The sequence below is a fragment of the Lepidochelys kempii genome, chromosome 4, assembly GCF_965140265.1.
Source record: "Lepidochelys kempii isolate rLepKem1 chromosome 4, rLepKem1.hap2, whole genome shotgun sequence".
Classification (NCBI taxonomy): domain Eukaryota; kingdom Metazoa; phylum Chordata; order Testudines; family Cheloniidae; genus Lepidochelys; species Lepidochelys kempii.
This window is the reverse complement of record NC_133259.1, coordinates 12183400-12199155: the sequence shown is the minus strand read 5'-3', so window position 1 is coordinate 12199155 and position 15756 is coordinate 12183400. Positions and strand designations below refer to the sequence as shown.

The following is a 15756-nucleotide window of genomic DNA, read 5'->3' as shown; positions in this document are numbered from 1 at the left end:
TTAATAAGAGGCCCGTTTTTCCTGATGGAATTGTATCACAGCTTTTCAGAAACCATTCCTATGGGAAACTGGGTCTGGATAATGGGGATTGTTGGCCGACGTAGAATTAGATTATCGGTAAAATCGCATGAGAGAATTTTTGTGGGAGTGTTCTGCAACAGAAGTTCCTTTCCCTGGGGGTTGTTCTTGCAGTTCTGTGTAGGGCCTAATCGTTTGGCTTTCAGACCGTGTAATAAAGTACCAAAGCACATTTTTTTAAAATCACTTCAGCCACTGCACTGTGCCCCTTTTGTCCCTGCAGAAAGGGAAACGTTTACCCTGAATTGCCACCAAATACAAGAATAAGAGGATCACGTTGAATTTAAACAGTTGCTCTTGGTACCAGCCACTGTTATGGTGTCACCTTCTGTTTCAGGCCAGGAAGCTCATCAGTGACTTTGCCATTATCTTGTCCATTCTGATTTTCTGTGGAATAGATGCCCTAGTAGGTGTGGATACACCAAAACTAATTGTGCCAAGTGAATTCAAGGTAGGTAAAAGTGATCTCTCAACACACAACCGTTATTTTACTCTGTGGCTTCTGTTGCACTTTGCCGTTTCTGTCTTCCTTCTGTGAAATTACCAACCATCAGACCAGCAATAATAAAAAAATAAGCTATCCAGAAAGGATTGTATTGCTGAGCCAGTTAGAAAGCAGTTTATTGAGAAGTGCAAATTTATGTCGTTCCCATTAACGCCATGTCAATTGACTGAAACGTTTTCTAAAATGCAATGACAGATCCTGAACGTAGAGCAGGATCCTGCCAACCTTGCTCATGCTCAGTAGAATCATAGAATCATAGAATATCAGGGTTGGAAGGGACCTCAGGAGGTCATCTAGTCCAACCCCCTGCTCAAAAGCAGGACCCATCCACAATTAAATCATCCCAGCCAGGGCTTTGTCAAGCCTGACCTTAAAAACTTCTAAGGAAGGAGATTCCACCACCTCCCTAGGCAACGCATTCCAATGTTTCACCACCCTCCTAGTGAAAAAGTTTTTCCTAATATCCAACCTAAACCTCCCCCACTGCAACTTGAGACCATTACTCCTTGTCCTGTCCTCTTCCACCACTGAGAATAGTCTAGAACCATCTTCTCTGGAACCACCTCTCAGGTAGTTGAAAGCAGCTATCAAATCCCCCCTCATTCTTCTCTTCCGCAGACTAAACAATCCCAGTTCCCTCAGCCTCTCCTCATAACTCATGTGTTCCAGAGCCCTAATCATTTTTGTTGCCCTTCGCTGGACTCTCTCCAATTTATCCACATCCTTCTTGTAGTGTGGGGCCCAAAACTGGACACACTACTCCAGATGAGGCCTCACCAATGTCGAATAGAGGGGGACGATCACGTCCCTCGATCTGCTCGCTATGCCCCTACTTATACATCCCAAAATGCCATTGGCCTTCTTGGCAACAAGGGCATACTGCTGACTCATATCCAGCTTCTCGTCCACTGTCACCCCTAGGTCCTTTTCCGCAGAACTGCTGCCTAGCCATTCGGTCCCTAGTCTGTAGCTGTGCATTGGGTTCTTCCGTCCTAAGTGCAGGACCCTGCACTTATCCTTATTGAACCTCATCAGATTTCTTTTGGCCCAATCCTCCAATTTGTCTAGGTCCCTCTGTATCCTATCCCTGTCCTCCAGCGTATCTACCACTCCTCCCAGTTTAGTATCATCCGCAAATTTGCTGAGAGTGCAATCCACACCATCCTCCAGATCATTTATGAAGATATTGAACAAAACTGGCCCCAGGACCGACCCCTGGGGCACTCCACTTGACACCGGCTGCCAACTAGACATGGAGCCATTGATCACTACCCGTTGAGCCTGACAGTCTAGCCAACTTTCTACCCACCTTATAGTGCATTCATCCAGCCCATACTTCTTTAACTTGCTGACAAGAATACTGTGGGAGACCATGTCAAAAGCTTTGCTAAAGTCAAGATACAATACATCCACTGCTTTCCCTTCATCCACAGAACCAGTAATCTCATCACAGAAGGCGATTAGATTAGTCAGGCATGACCTTCCCTTGGTGAATCCATGCTGACTGTTCCTGATCACTTTCCTCTCATGTAAGTGCTTCAGGATTGATTCTTTGAGGACCTGCTCCATGATTTTTCCGGGGACTGAGGTGTGGCTTACTGGCCTGTAGTTCCCAGGATCCTCCTTCTTCCCTTTTTTAAAGATTGGCACTACATTAGCCTTTTTCCAGTCATCCGGGACTTCCCCCGTTCGCCACGAGTTTTCAAAGATAATGGCCAATGGCTCTGCAATCACAGCCGCCAGTTCCTTTAGCACTCTCGGATGCAACTCGTCCGGCCCCATGGACTTGTGCACGTCCAGCTTTTCTAAATAGTCCCTAACCACCTCTTTCTCCACAGAGGGCTGGCCATCTATTCCCCATGTTGTGATGCCCAGCGCAGCAGTCTGGGAGCTGACCTTGTTCGTGAAGACAGAGGCAAAAAAAGCATTGAGTACATTAGCTTTTTCCACATCCTCTGTCACTAGGTTGCCTCCCTCATTCAGTAAGGGGCCCACACTTTCCTTGGCTTTCTTCTTGTTGCCAACATACCTGAAGAAACCCTTCTTGTTACTCTTAACATCTCTTGCTAGCTGCAGCTCCAGGTGCGATTTGGCCCTCCTAATTTCATTCCTACATGCCCGAGCAATATTTTTATACTCTTCCCTGGTCATATGTCCAACCTTCCACTTCTTGTAAGCTTCTTTTTTATGCTTAAGATCCGCTAGGATTTCACCGTTAAGCCAAGCTGGTCGCCTGCCATATTTACTATTCTTTCGACACATCAGGATGGTTTGTCCCTGTAACCTCAACAGGGATTCCTTGAAATACAGCCAGCTCTCCTGGACTCCTTTCCCCTTCATGTTAGTCCCCCAGGGGATCCTACCCATCCGTTCCCTGAGGGAGTTGAAGTCTGGTTTCCTGAAGTCCAGGGTCTGTATCCTGCTGCTTACCTTTCTTCCCTGTGTCAGGATTCTGAACTCAACCAACTCATGGTCACAGCCATGGAGTAGCACCTTACTCCATAATTTCAATGGGCCAAACTGTATTGTGCTTACTCACACTGGTGAGCCTTCACTCGCCCATGTAGTTTCACTGCTTTCAATGCTTGAATGTGCTCACAAGTGAGAGAGAAGCTCCACAATCTGGACCAGCAGGACTACTTGAACAAGGATGGCAGGATCTGACCCCTAATAACCACTTCCAGGTTTTGAACTTTAGCTGATGTTTGTATATGGGAATAATTAATCCCAAATTGTCAGTGTCCTCAGTAATCTTCCTTTAGTCAGCTTGACATATCAGTGTTTCGGTCCTTTTGTCACCTGGATAAACGTGCTTTGGTTGGGGGTTGTTCGTTAATATGTCTCCACTCTGATGCCTGTTTTCCTCTCTTTGCTCTTGAAGCCAACCAGCCCTCAAAGAGGCTGGTTCGTCCCACCCTTTGGAGGGAATCCCTGGTGGGTGTACCTCGCAGCTGCCATCCCTGCACTGCTGGTGACCATTCTCATCTTCATGGACCAGCAAATCACAGCCGTCATCGTCAACAGGAAAGAGCACAAGCTCAAGGTGGGTGCCTTGTACCTTGCATGAGTGCAGCAAAGTAGAGCCTGTCCTCTGCATGACAGAGACGGAGAGAGAGCCTGTGGTGGTAATGGACACCTGCTCCCTTAGAAATGCTATGATTGGTGGTTAGTAATAGCATGTATTTTGTTCTAGCACAGATTATTATTGCAGATTTGAAAGCAAAGTCATCACTTCAGCTTGAAAGCGATAGTATTTCTCGAACAACTTTTGTTAAAGCAAAGGACACAGACGGTGGCCCAGATCCTGATGTTTTTACTCTGTCACAACTTCTTTAGACTTCAGTAGGTGTTCTTTCTGAGTGAGGATGGAATAAACCCCGAGGACCAGATTCTTGGCCATCACCAAAGGCCCCAGTGCAGGGAATCCTTGTAGGGCATAAAGCTGTCATCATCATTGCCAGCCACATACTCCTCCCGCCATTGGAGTAGGGGCCTTGTCAGGGCACGGCTTATCCACACAGCACTCCTCCTACTGCTTGGCTTGCGAAGAGGTCCCTAGGGAGCTGCTCTAATCACTGCAAATTAGAGCAGCCTTATGCTGTGAGCAGATACTTTTGCTTACACCCACCTTTGATTCCCCAAGCATGAACACGGTACATCTTCAAACAGCCCTGAGTGAGGCTTGAAATACTCTGACTCTCTCCCTGCAGGAAGTGGACTGTTAACCGAACAAACTTCCAAGTAATGGAAAAAAAGGTTACTAGATTTCATATGTGAATCAGTTATTCCAATAATTCTCACCTGTGGCTTCTGCTCTTAGTGCTATCTCATTGGTTTTCAGCACCACTGCCATGGCATGAAAGGAAAAGATGACAAAGCAACACAGAGGGGGACTTAGGAGAAAAACAGTGAGAAGAAAAATGGTTTTCCCTGCATGGATGCCCTTCTTAACTTAGGCTGGGGACACTGGTGTGTCCTGCAGATAGAGCACAACAGCAGAGCACAGGAAGCTGGCCATCCCTGTTGCAAAGGTGTTTCTCATTGGATTTAGTGGTCAGAGTTTTGGGGGAGATGGCTTCATTGTTTCCACCTGCTGTTTGCTGTCCCCGTGGTCAGCAAGTGAGGTGCAGGTGAAAAGGGCAGATACATAAGGTGAGAACTTTTCCGAATTCATCTTTAACTAACAAAAGGCAGCACTGACTGCTTGGAACTGGCCTCTCTGTCTGCAGTAGTGCTCTCAGCAGTACTAGATGTCAATGGTAGACAGTTCCTGTGGCGGAGGGTAAACAAAGCTCATTCCAGAATCTATCCGCACTGGTCCCTGAGTTGGCCAGAAGTAGTAAAAAGCATTTCCTCCCACCGGGAACTGAACGTCCTTAAATCCCCAGCTCGTACTGGCTTGGAGCTCAGCCAAGAGCTTGGGGGAATAGTAGTAATTTCTAACAGAGCTGGTCTCAGCTGAGTTTTCAATTCCTTGTCCGGTGAAGGGTCAAAAAAGATCTTTTATCACGGAAAGATTTTTCAGTCTGAGGACGCCGTGCAGGATGCCGTGAAAGGGGGAGGAAGGGTACTCAGATATGTGCGTCACACCAGCAGGTGCTGGGGCAGGGGTACTACTACTGCTGCTCCTTTTTCACTTGCCGCTCCTGGGTTTTCCACTAAGCCAGTTAAAATGGTGGGATTTTTCCAGAACCTGTATGCTGGAGAAGAAAAATAAAATGCTTAAGAACATAAGAATGGCCGTGCTGGGTCAGACCAGTGGTCTGTCCAGCCCAGTATCCTGTCTCTGGTAGTGGCCAGTGCCAGATGCTTCAGAGAGAATGGACAGATCAGGACACTTGAGTGATCCACCCGCTGTTGTCCAGTCCCAGCTTCTGCCAGCTGGAGGTTTAGGAACACCTGGAGTACGGTTTTGTGTCATGCACTGTCTTGACTAATAGCCAGTGATGGATCTATCCTCCATGACCTTATCTGATTATCTCATTTGATCTGAATATGCAGGATAGAAGTATGGTGTCCACTTAGCCTTTGAGACATATGTGATGGGACCCAAACCATCCCTCTGATGGAAAGGCTAATGAGCATTCCTGCAGTCATGCGGTGCCAGTTAGGCACACTTGCAGAACTTGCTCCATCTGGAGAAGTGGGGCTTAAAATGGTTTGAGTGGCTGCAGAGATGGGGGTTTGTTTTCCCTGGAACAGGGTAGCTGCCAGAGTCTGCTAGCGAGCTCCAGTAACAAGGATGCTCAGCCTGAGGCAGTTGCTAATCTTTTCCTTCAAGCCCCCTCTTTGAGGCAGACAGACACTACAAGCTCAGTATGAGTGAAGGCTCTGGAGGGCTGCATCCAGCCAGTGCCCTGTGGTGGGTACGGGGAAGCATAGCCAAGGGCTAGGAACAAGGGGATTGTAATTTGGGCTCTGAAAGGGTGTTGGGAGTGAGCTGGGCTCCTGCGTGGAACAATAAGATTGCTCAGGAGTGGGGGCAAGAGACTCAAAAGATGCTACGGCTTGAGCCTGGGCAGAGGGTTGGCTGACTACAACATGGTTGAACCAGCGTTGCCAATACCTACCATTCATCCTTCTGAAGCATTCCCGACTGTGACATCAAGAGGCACCTTGGAGGATAGGATTTCTGCCAGCATGGCTGCACTGCTGCCTTCCTGGGTTTCCAATTCGCTTTCCTTTTATTTTTTCCCAGCAAGAAATACAGATAGTAAATTGAAGCCAGCACCATGCTGATCCCTGCATGAGAGATTTGTGAAACCTGTAGGGTGTGGTCCGCCAGGGTGTTTCTAAACTGCTGCTTGCGTCACAGGGGTCAGACCCTCATGGGTTGGAAGCTAATCAAAGTCGTGACTAGCTCTGCCCTCTCTGGCGCCCACTGATTAACAACTTTCCCTCCCCAGAGAAGCTCAGGGACATCCCCTCTTTACTGTTGCTGTGTCTTTAAGAGGAAGAAGCTGCTTTGTGATGGTGGCTGGCTTTCTTCGTGTGTCTTCAGGGGATGTCGAGGGGCTGTACCCCCACCTTGCATCTTAAGGACCTTCCAGACTGGGCTATAATTTCCCCCTCTCTCTTCTGCCCCCACCCCCCAATTCCCAGAGTCGTGTGATGCAAGAGTCAAGAAACAACCTGACCCTGTTGTCCCACAGGGCAGCGGGAAAGGAAAAGAGTCCTGCCCCCCCAGAGTGGCTGTTACACTCAGCCCAGAGAGCTACATTGCCCCCTAAGACTTCCTTAGCCACTGGGACTTCCCTGCCTAGTGTGTGGCAACTAAGCAATGACTTAGGGTCCTCGAGGTACCACACTAAGTTTTCTGGGTTGCTGCTGCTTTTCTTGGGGAGCAGCCACTGGAAGAAGGGACTCTTTTCCTCTTCCCATGGCCCTGTGTGTGTGTGTGAGATGGGTAGAGGGCAGGGGTTAGTTGTCAAGCCAAATCCTGACCTCTACGCTACAAAACTCAGTAAATCCTAGAGTTTGAAGGGATGACAGGACACTGGCTCTGCCCTGTGGGCCCCTGTCACCCCCTGTACTTACAAGATCAGGGAGTGGTGACCCATCCGAGAGGCACTGGGCCCACCAGGCGATGACAATAGGGAGTCAGAGTGTTCTGGGGTTTGTTGAGAGGGAAGCCAGCTGAGGGAGGTTCTTATGGCACATTAGAAACATGTATGATAGTGAGACAGAGCTGGGTGTGCAGATTTTCCTGCTGTGCATGCTCTTGCCACCATGCTGGAGGAGCATCTTGAACCCTGAACACCAGCTTAGTATGGGTAGGTCCGAGATTCAGTATGAATACCTTTGTACAGCTCTAATTATTGTCACTGACATCCCCCGTCTGACCATTTCAGATGGGAAGATGATGTGAATTAACTGAGCAGTAACTAGAATCCAGTGGATAGAGGTTGAGGATACCACCGTGCCTACTGACCTTATGCTTGCTGATAGGTTCACTTGGAGGGGGGTTTGTTCCTTCTAAAGCCTGCCTTTCTCTCAAGCAAAAGGATCCTTAAAGCTGGAACCTTAGACTGGAGCTGATTTTGCTTTGACAGTTTTATTTTTATTACAGCATAAGGGTCAGGGTTTCTCTTGCCTTATCAAGACGGGCAAAGTTTCTGTAGATTTGACAAGCCCCTATTAATATCTATTTAATAGCATGGTTATCATACAAGGAAATCATTGATAGATAGTTTTAAGCAATATGGAAAACAAGGTTTGTTTGTATAACCATTACACCTGAATGAACTCAGCATGTTGGTCTGACTGTCTGATACTAAGAACCTAGGCCTTGGAGACTTCGGGGTGATGAGATAATGGGGTATATCCACTTTTTACTGGAAATGCCAACAGGCAGATCCCAGTGTGACAGCTGATATTTACTGCAAAGGAGACTATAAGGAAAGAAAGTGAAGAGACTATATAATTAGAATCAATAAGGAAAGGTGGCCTCAAATGCACATTTTTGAATGTTCTTTAAAGAAGAACTTTGTAGTCACTAATATAGTCACAATATGGTATGTAATGATATTTTTAAAATAAACTCTCTGAACTGGCCCTTTACAGTTTCTTGTGCCCTATAGAGTTTTGCCTGCCCTGCAGGATGAATTCCATTGAATAATATTGAGTTCCTGTAAAAAGGACTCTCCCTTCCGCAGGACAGGAGGCATTTTAAAAGGGCTGGAATGTAGGAATAAAGACTGATTCATAATGAGGGTTATATTGGGGTCATTATTTAGGTGTGAACCTAATAAATAATATAATTACCATGATATGGTAACGATTGGCATTATTTCACAACACATGAAGATTTAAGATCAACCTGAAATTGACCTGAAAGAGTGGGTTTGGATAATAAGGGAAAGGTTTTTTTGGTTTGTTTTTTATTAAAAGATGGCCTTTGTTTGGGATCTGGATCAAGAAATGCTGGCTGACTGCTGAGATTGGCATAAAATATACCTCTGGACTCCTTATTTCTTTAGCAAGGTGAACATCAGTCTTAGTTCATCGTATTCCAGGCCATCCTTGTATTATTATTCTGCACACAGCTTCCTAAAGGTTAAAGCCTTTCTTTAACCTTAATTAGAAGAACATAATAAAAAGAAAGTGAATATAGAGGCTAGGTGCAGCCATGAATTGTACAGTTTTCTGGAAGATCCACCAAATGGTAGAATCAGTGTCCATATGCTTATTCCCTCACCCTGTGCAGCTGGGTGGATTGTGAACTTCCTTTCTATAGCCTCCATTTCAGACAGTGTCTCTTCTCGCCAACCCGGCATTTATGCTGCTTCACAAATTTAGCCATTTTATTTCCATTAGGAGTAAGCCTCAGGGAGGCAGTGGATGACTGAAAACAGCATCCTTTTATTGGTGGTGTCCATCTCCTCCTCAGGACTAATGTCTCAGCAGTATTGGCCATTCAGGCTCCTTGGTTTCCTGTACATTTCCCTGTGAAATTGTTGTTCACCACTTAAATGATGACTAGCAGTGATGTGCTGTGGGTGAGTGGGGGCTGTCTCTCCTCGGAGCTCGTTAAAATCCTCCCACCAAATCGAAGGGAAAGTTGGGGTAATCTCCCTGCCTCTGACAGAGACACTCATTCTGGCTACTGCTAGAGAGACATCCCTGGGTCTCATTCAAGTATCTCTGAAGAGCTAAATTTTCTCTCTTGCTTTTGACTAGATTGAACCTAATAGGCAGGTATTTAAAAAAAAACAAAACAAAACCTGCCGGGAAAGAATTCCTACCATCCCTCTCTGCAAAGTCGACACCTCCACGCCAACGTTAGTTCAGTTTATACAACCTGAACGCTCCTTTACTAGCAACGCACTGTCTATTTTTTTCAGTAACAAAGTATAAACATTTGACCAAAGTGCTGTTTAATGTAAAAATGTGTTTCCTGCTTCCTTTGTTGTGGTTATGAGAACATGTTTTTGTTTTAATGGGGGTAAAAAATGAATGGATTTGTAGTCCCTCTCTGCTCCTCGGCAGCAAACGTGGCCCTGGTACACAAAATCTATTGACAGGCGAAAGTGGGGACAGTTTTCGTGGGCGTGCCTTGTTACAATATTGGCAGCGCACCACTGGCTAGCAGACTGAATTGTGCTGGCCTGTTAACCAAGGTAAAGTGGTACACGTAGTAGGAAAACAATGGACAGTATTCAGGTCTTGCCAGGTAGAACATCAGTCAGCAGGTCTGACTCACCTGTTACTGCTAAAAAAACTCAAATTTAACAGATCTTAAAACCTCTGATCTTCAAAATATGAAATTTTATAGATCCTGTTCTTAAAAATGCTCCCTCCTTTCCTGTCTCACCCCTTATGGTTCAGTGATTTGGAGTTTTTTTCTGTTCTCCTCTATTAATTGGTGGGAGGGGAGGGGTATAGTGTGTGTAGGATTCAAAAGGAGCCTTTTTAGTCTGAACTTGAGCAAATTATTGGCATACATAAAGAGCAAGCAATTTCCAAACTAATTTCATCAAGTTATCAGAAAAACGCATATTGAGATTTTAAAGGAACCTGGAGAATTTGGACACCATCCTCCCTTTAAAATTAATTGACCCCCTAGATTGCTTTGAAAATCTCAACAACAGTACACAAATCTGGAGGTGGTTCATAAAAATAAAGTACCGTGGTGGCCATTTATGAAGTCAGCATTTTCCCACTGCAGTCACTAAAATCCTGCACTTGCTTCCTGTTCTGAGTACAGGATCTACGATACCACAGTGTGATAACTGTTGGTAAACATAGACTTTTGGCACTGTTTGGCTTTGATAACCCTTCTAGTTCAAGTGTGCTGTTAGGTAGACTTTAGTAAGTCATTACGCTCATACTTATTTCACAATAGGTTCTTAAAACTAATGTTAAGCTGGGGACTGGTTTTATTAAGGTTTTATTTATTACCCTGGGTTTCTAAAGGTTTGCGATGTCCAGGGTGTCACTTAAGCTAGCTGGGGGTGACTTTTCAGAAAAAGACACTGTCATGGTTGTTAATATCAGATGAAAGGATCTTTGCAAGGAGTAAGGGCTTGCATTATGTGGATGGGTGTATGGAATTTGTATTATGAATAACTGTCTCCTTCCTAAAGAACTACAGCCTGACTTTCAAAAGTGCTGAGCCTCCACAAATGGGCGTTGTAGATGCTTTGTAAATCAGACCACAAGAGCCCAAGAAGAAGAAAATGCATGTCATGTATTCAGCCAGAGGATGACTTGGGGCCTTTGTTTCTATGACGGATTTCCAAGTAACGAGTCATTTCATTTCTGCAGATATTTGTTCAGCATTGCATTCACCTTCATGCTAATTGACGTTGTACTGAGGCTTTCCTGTAAATGTGTTCTCTGTGATGATGACTAGACCAGAGGTGGGCAAACTACAGCCCGCAGGACTGTCCTGCCTGGTCCTTGAGCTCCCGACCGGGGAGGCTAGCCCCCGGCCCCTCCCCTGGTGTACCCCCTCCCCTGCAGCCTCAGCTCACCGTGCCACCAGCGCTCTGGGCAGCCGGGCTGTGAGCTCCTACCAGGCAGTGCGGTGGCAGGGCTGGCTCTGGCTGGGCGGCGCGGCTGCCAGTCCCGCTGCTCTGAGCGGCATGGTAAGGGGGAGAGAGCAGGGGGGTTGGATAAGGGGCAGGAGGTCCTGGGGGACAGTCAGGGGACAGGGTTGGATTGGGTGAAGGTTTTTGGGGGTGGTGGTCAGGGGATGGGGAACGGGGGGGGGGTTGGATAGGCTTGGGAGTCCTAGGGGGCAGTCAGGGGCGGAGATTCTGTGGAGGGGGTGGTCAGGGGATGGGGAACGGGTGGGTTGGATAGGCATGGGAGTCCCGGGGGCCCCGTCAGGGGGTGGGGGTGTGGATAGAGGTTGGGGCAGACAGGGAGCAGTGGGGGTTGGTTAGAGGGTGGGGTCCCTGGGGGACAGTCAGGGGTTGGGGGGTCCCAGGAGGGGGCGGTCAGGGGACAAGGAGCAGGGGTGGGTTGGATGGTTCGGGAGTTCTGAGGGGGGCAGTCAGGGGGTGGGAAGTGGGAGGGGTTGGATAGGGGGTGGGGGCCAGGCTGTTTGGGGAGGCACAGCCTTCCCTACCTGGTCCTCCATATAGTTTCGGAACCCTGATGTGGCCCTCAGACCAAAAAGTTTGTCCACCCCTGGACTAGGCCCATACGCACAAGCAGGATATAAGTCTTGGCCTTCTGCTGTGTCTAGAGAAACGCCCTGTTGTAACTGGGTTTGAGGATAACCGCTAACTCTCCCTTGTAAACCACTGTCTTGCTTTTTAGGTAGTTGCACCATGCCCCCCCGCACTTTCTGAGTTCTCTTGTTGTCATGGGGTGCAAATGGACTGTTCTGTTTTCTAAGACTCTGCTGCAATTTTGTAGGGGTCTTGGACATGTGATTGATAAGAGCAGGATTTCTAAGGATGGGAAAGTGGACAATGTCATTACAGATAATTTTGCAGGAGTCTTGGGCATGTGATTTCCTTGTCAACACAATAGCTAATAAAGTAAGGGTCACAGTTAACTATAAAAATGGCACTGTACAATGGTGTGTTTGGGGGGTTGTTTTTTAAAAGGGCCCATTACCAAGTGAAAGAATGGGCAGTCTAGAGCAGCGTTGAAATACCCTGCAAGATTATACCCAGGAAATACATATATTTTTAGTACTTGAATATAATATTGTTTGGATCGTTTAAATTCCTGCCAAGATTCAGTGTACATCCAGTCTAATTTTTGCCGCTTTCTGCAGCTGTTCTCAGCCCATAGCTTGATTTGACTAATACCCTTTGTATGGAGTTATTTTGCTGGTGGGTGGGCTTGAACTCCATCAATTTCACCCCTTCCCGCATATAGTATATATGCATGTTTTGTAAATACGGTGATCAATTAATTACTGGTGGACTTTCTGCAATTTTGATCTCTTCCGAAATTGCTCACAAGGCTGCCTACCCCCTTTATTTGTTAAGTCACCCACCACTGTAATATATACCTGTGTGCAGCAGCTACATTGATAATTCAGCCTCTAAAGATCATCAGGTCATACTCTGCTAACATCTGATCAAGATGACTTGTGTGCCATTACCATCAGTCTAGAACTATGAGAAGGTCCTGGTGTTCTCAAACATTTGATGGTTAGCTGAATGCTATAACGTTTGTTGCCCGTGTCCCTCCACAGAAAGGTGCTGGCTATCATCTGGATTTGTTTTGGGTGGCTATTCTGATGATTATATGTTCCTTCATGGCCCTGCCCTGGTACGTTGCTGCTACTGTGATCTCCATTGCCCACATCGATAGCTTGAAGATGGAGACCGAGACCTCAGCACCTGGAGAACAGCCCAAGTTTCTGGGAGTGAGGTATGGCAAACCAAAAGTGGCCTTGTTTGCATGCAAAGATCAGTGTATGCTGTAAGTGATCTAGCACCAAACAGGACAAAGGCAGAGACACTCGGGAATAGATGTCAGATTTACAGCACATTTTCAACTCAGCTGAGATTTCCTTAGAACTCTTTTAGTCCTCATTGGTTTTATTCACTTAGAAGTTTGTATTGAGTAGACCCTCTCCAGGGTTGTTTCCTAAAAGGGAAAAAAGTTGTCTTAAAACTTCCGGTTTGTGTGGGAGTGAGAGAGAGAGAGACTGAAACTTTTAATAAGTTATATATTGTTTTTCACTGCTTTGGGAGTGAAATATGTAGGCTGAGATTTTTCAAAGCTGACTAGGAGACTTGGCCACAAAACTCCCAGAGGAGTGTTGCTAATTTTCCTAGTTAGCTTTGACAGCTGATCTGTAATAAGAGCTGGCTTTCTGAGGATGGGAAAGTGGACAATGTCATCACAGATAATTTTGTAATTGGAAATTAGACAGACAGACATGATCAAATACAGTCGCCAAAAAATTCAAACTTGGGGTGCCTAAAGCAACCAGCTCTACCTAATCGGGTAATTTAATGCAATATTTAGGTACCCAAACTGAGTGGTCTTAAGTGACTTCAGCAGGAGAGCTGTGCATCTGAAATTCAGGCCACTTACTTAGGTGCTTAAATGTGAATTTAGGTACCTAACTTTACATACTCGAAAATGTTTGCCAGTGTATTTTCAGACTTGCTGAGCAACCCTGGCTCCCTCTGAGGGCAATGAGAAGTGCAGATGCTCAGACTTCCACAGAAAGTCAGACCAATAGTGCATGACTTCCTTCTGTACTTGTGCTGACCAGCAAACAGAACTGTGGTTTCCTTCTTAGACGAGGATTCAAAATATGCCACCAACTAATGAGTCCACAGCAAATGATTTATCACTGATATGCATATAAGACAAATTGCCAATCACATACAAAGAATTTAGCCTGCCCATTTGATGGCTTGTGACATTACATTTTCAAACATGTTCCCCTAATATTGATTTGTAACATCCTACTGATTTGCCAGTCATGTGTTTGTTGTTTAGCTATCTGAGTAAAAATGACACTCTGGGAATAGTCTCAATTTTCAAAGGAGCCAGATTTTCAAAGATGGGTGCAAACTGCTGTACCCACAAATCAGGCACTTGGAGAAACATGCAAATACATTTTTTTTTTGCATTAGCAAACAGTGTGCATGTTCAACCTGTGCGCATGATGTTTCTGGCCGTACCGTTGCCACCCACCTTTGAAAATCTGGCCTCAAAACCTAATCTTTAGAGTCTATGGTTTTTTTGGAGAGTTGAACAGAGAATGAAACCTAGGAGAAAGCAGGAGCTAGACTGGTAACTGTCTGATTTGGTTTCAGGGAGCAGAGAGTCACTGGAGTCATTGTATTCATTCTCACTGGTGTGTCAGTCTTTATGGCTCCCATCTTGAAGGTAAATATGTTAAATTTCCCCCTTTTCTTTCTTTCTTGGGACACTGAAAGATAAAGAAGCTGCCCACACTGCAATAACAGACTGTTCTTATGATAAGACTGTCATCATAGCAGTATGGAAAAGGAGATTAGGGAGAATTATTGATGTAGTTTTATAATTTAGTGAGAGCTTAAAATACATGATTTTTTCCTCCTAAAAAGTTTATCTGTAGGGTGATACAGTGTTGCCAAGAAATTTCAAGGTTGGTCTTTTTTGTTTTAATATAAGAGTTGCTTTAAATGTTTGTGTGCAGCACTGTTGTTCTACTTCATATGTTTCATGCATCTGCCACATACATGTGCTCATGCAAAATATACTGCAGACAAACTAGGAGAGCTTGTTGAAGCCATGCTGGAAGCATGGTTGATAGCACAATGTATTTGCTCCATGGAAGACACCAGTTTACAATGAATGTATAGTCAAGAAAAAGAAATTTGAAATTATGTAAGTGTATTTGTACAGCCATTTACATACTGCTTTGCATCACTGGCATGGCACAAAGAAGTCAGAGTATATCACTGAATCTGGTCCTTGCACCTTGAGTCAATGGGAGGTGAAGGAACGGCAGGATTGTGGTATTGATTATCTCAGCTTGGGGGTGACAAAGAAAGTTTCAGATTGATTCCCTTTCCAAACTTCCCAGAGTGACTTCACTTTATAGTCTTGGAGGAGGCTGCCAGGTGAAGAATTAGGATTGTTTCTTCAGCATGTATCAGAGGGATGGATATGGTGTGAGATGTGCTTTATGCATGCATCCAGGGCATCCACATATCGTATGTACCAGGAAATCAATGAGCATATCCAAAATAAGACAATCCTTTAGTTCATTCTGTTAGTACCGAGGAATCCAATTCTTGTAGTAGATGTTAGTTGCCATGAATAACTTTTCAGTGATCTCACGTATGAGTGTAGAGAATTTTACATTTGGCACCCAGCTCATGGTGTGTGTTTACGATTCAGAGTGTAGACATGACATAGATGATGAAGAGTATAAAAAATTCCTGGCAATCCATAAAGTTCAGCTGGTCTGAGCTAACAGAGCTACTCCATGGGTAAAATTCTGACCCCACTAAAGTCAATGGAGTTTTCTCACTGACTCCAGTAGGTCCTGGATTTAAGCCCATTAGGTCCAGTTGTCAGAGCACGCATCTGGTCCATGCTAGGTTCATAAAACTTGCTTTGCCTTTGAACAGAACAACCAAGAGAACTGAACTTCTAGGCTTTCTCCTCTTAAATCAGTTATATTTCCATCCCTCAGAAATACTGCCCACCTGAGCAGTATGCAAAGTGTGTGCATATGAGGAGGATGATATAGA

At 45.4% G+C, this 15756-nt stretch overlaps 1 protein-coding gene across 7 annotated transcripts in view; it reads left to right on the top strand.

Annotated features, from left to right (window-relative positions):
- The window catches only part of SLC4A4 (solute carrier family 4 member 4), a 261671-nt gene that overhangs the window by 226584 nt on the left and 19331 nt on the right, over nucleotides 1–15756 (top strand). For all 7 annotated transcript variants that reach the window (XM_073340388.1, XM_073340382.1, XM_073340384.1 and 4 more), the window contains 4 exons: nucleotides 416–529; nucleotides 3465–3626; nucleotides 12744–12922; nucleotides 14329–14401. In XM_073340388.1, the coding sequence (XP_073196489.1) occupies nucleotides 416–529; nucleotides 3465–3626; nucleotides 12744–12922; nucleotides 14329–14401 (528 nt within the window). The remainder of the gene's footprint in view (nucleotides 1–415; nucleotides 530–3464; nucleotides 3627–12743; nucleotides 12923–14328; nucleotides 14402–15756) is intronic.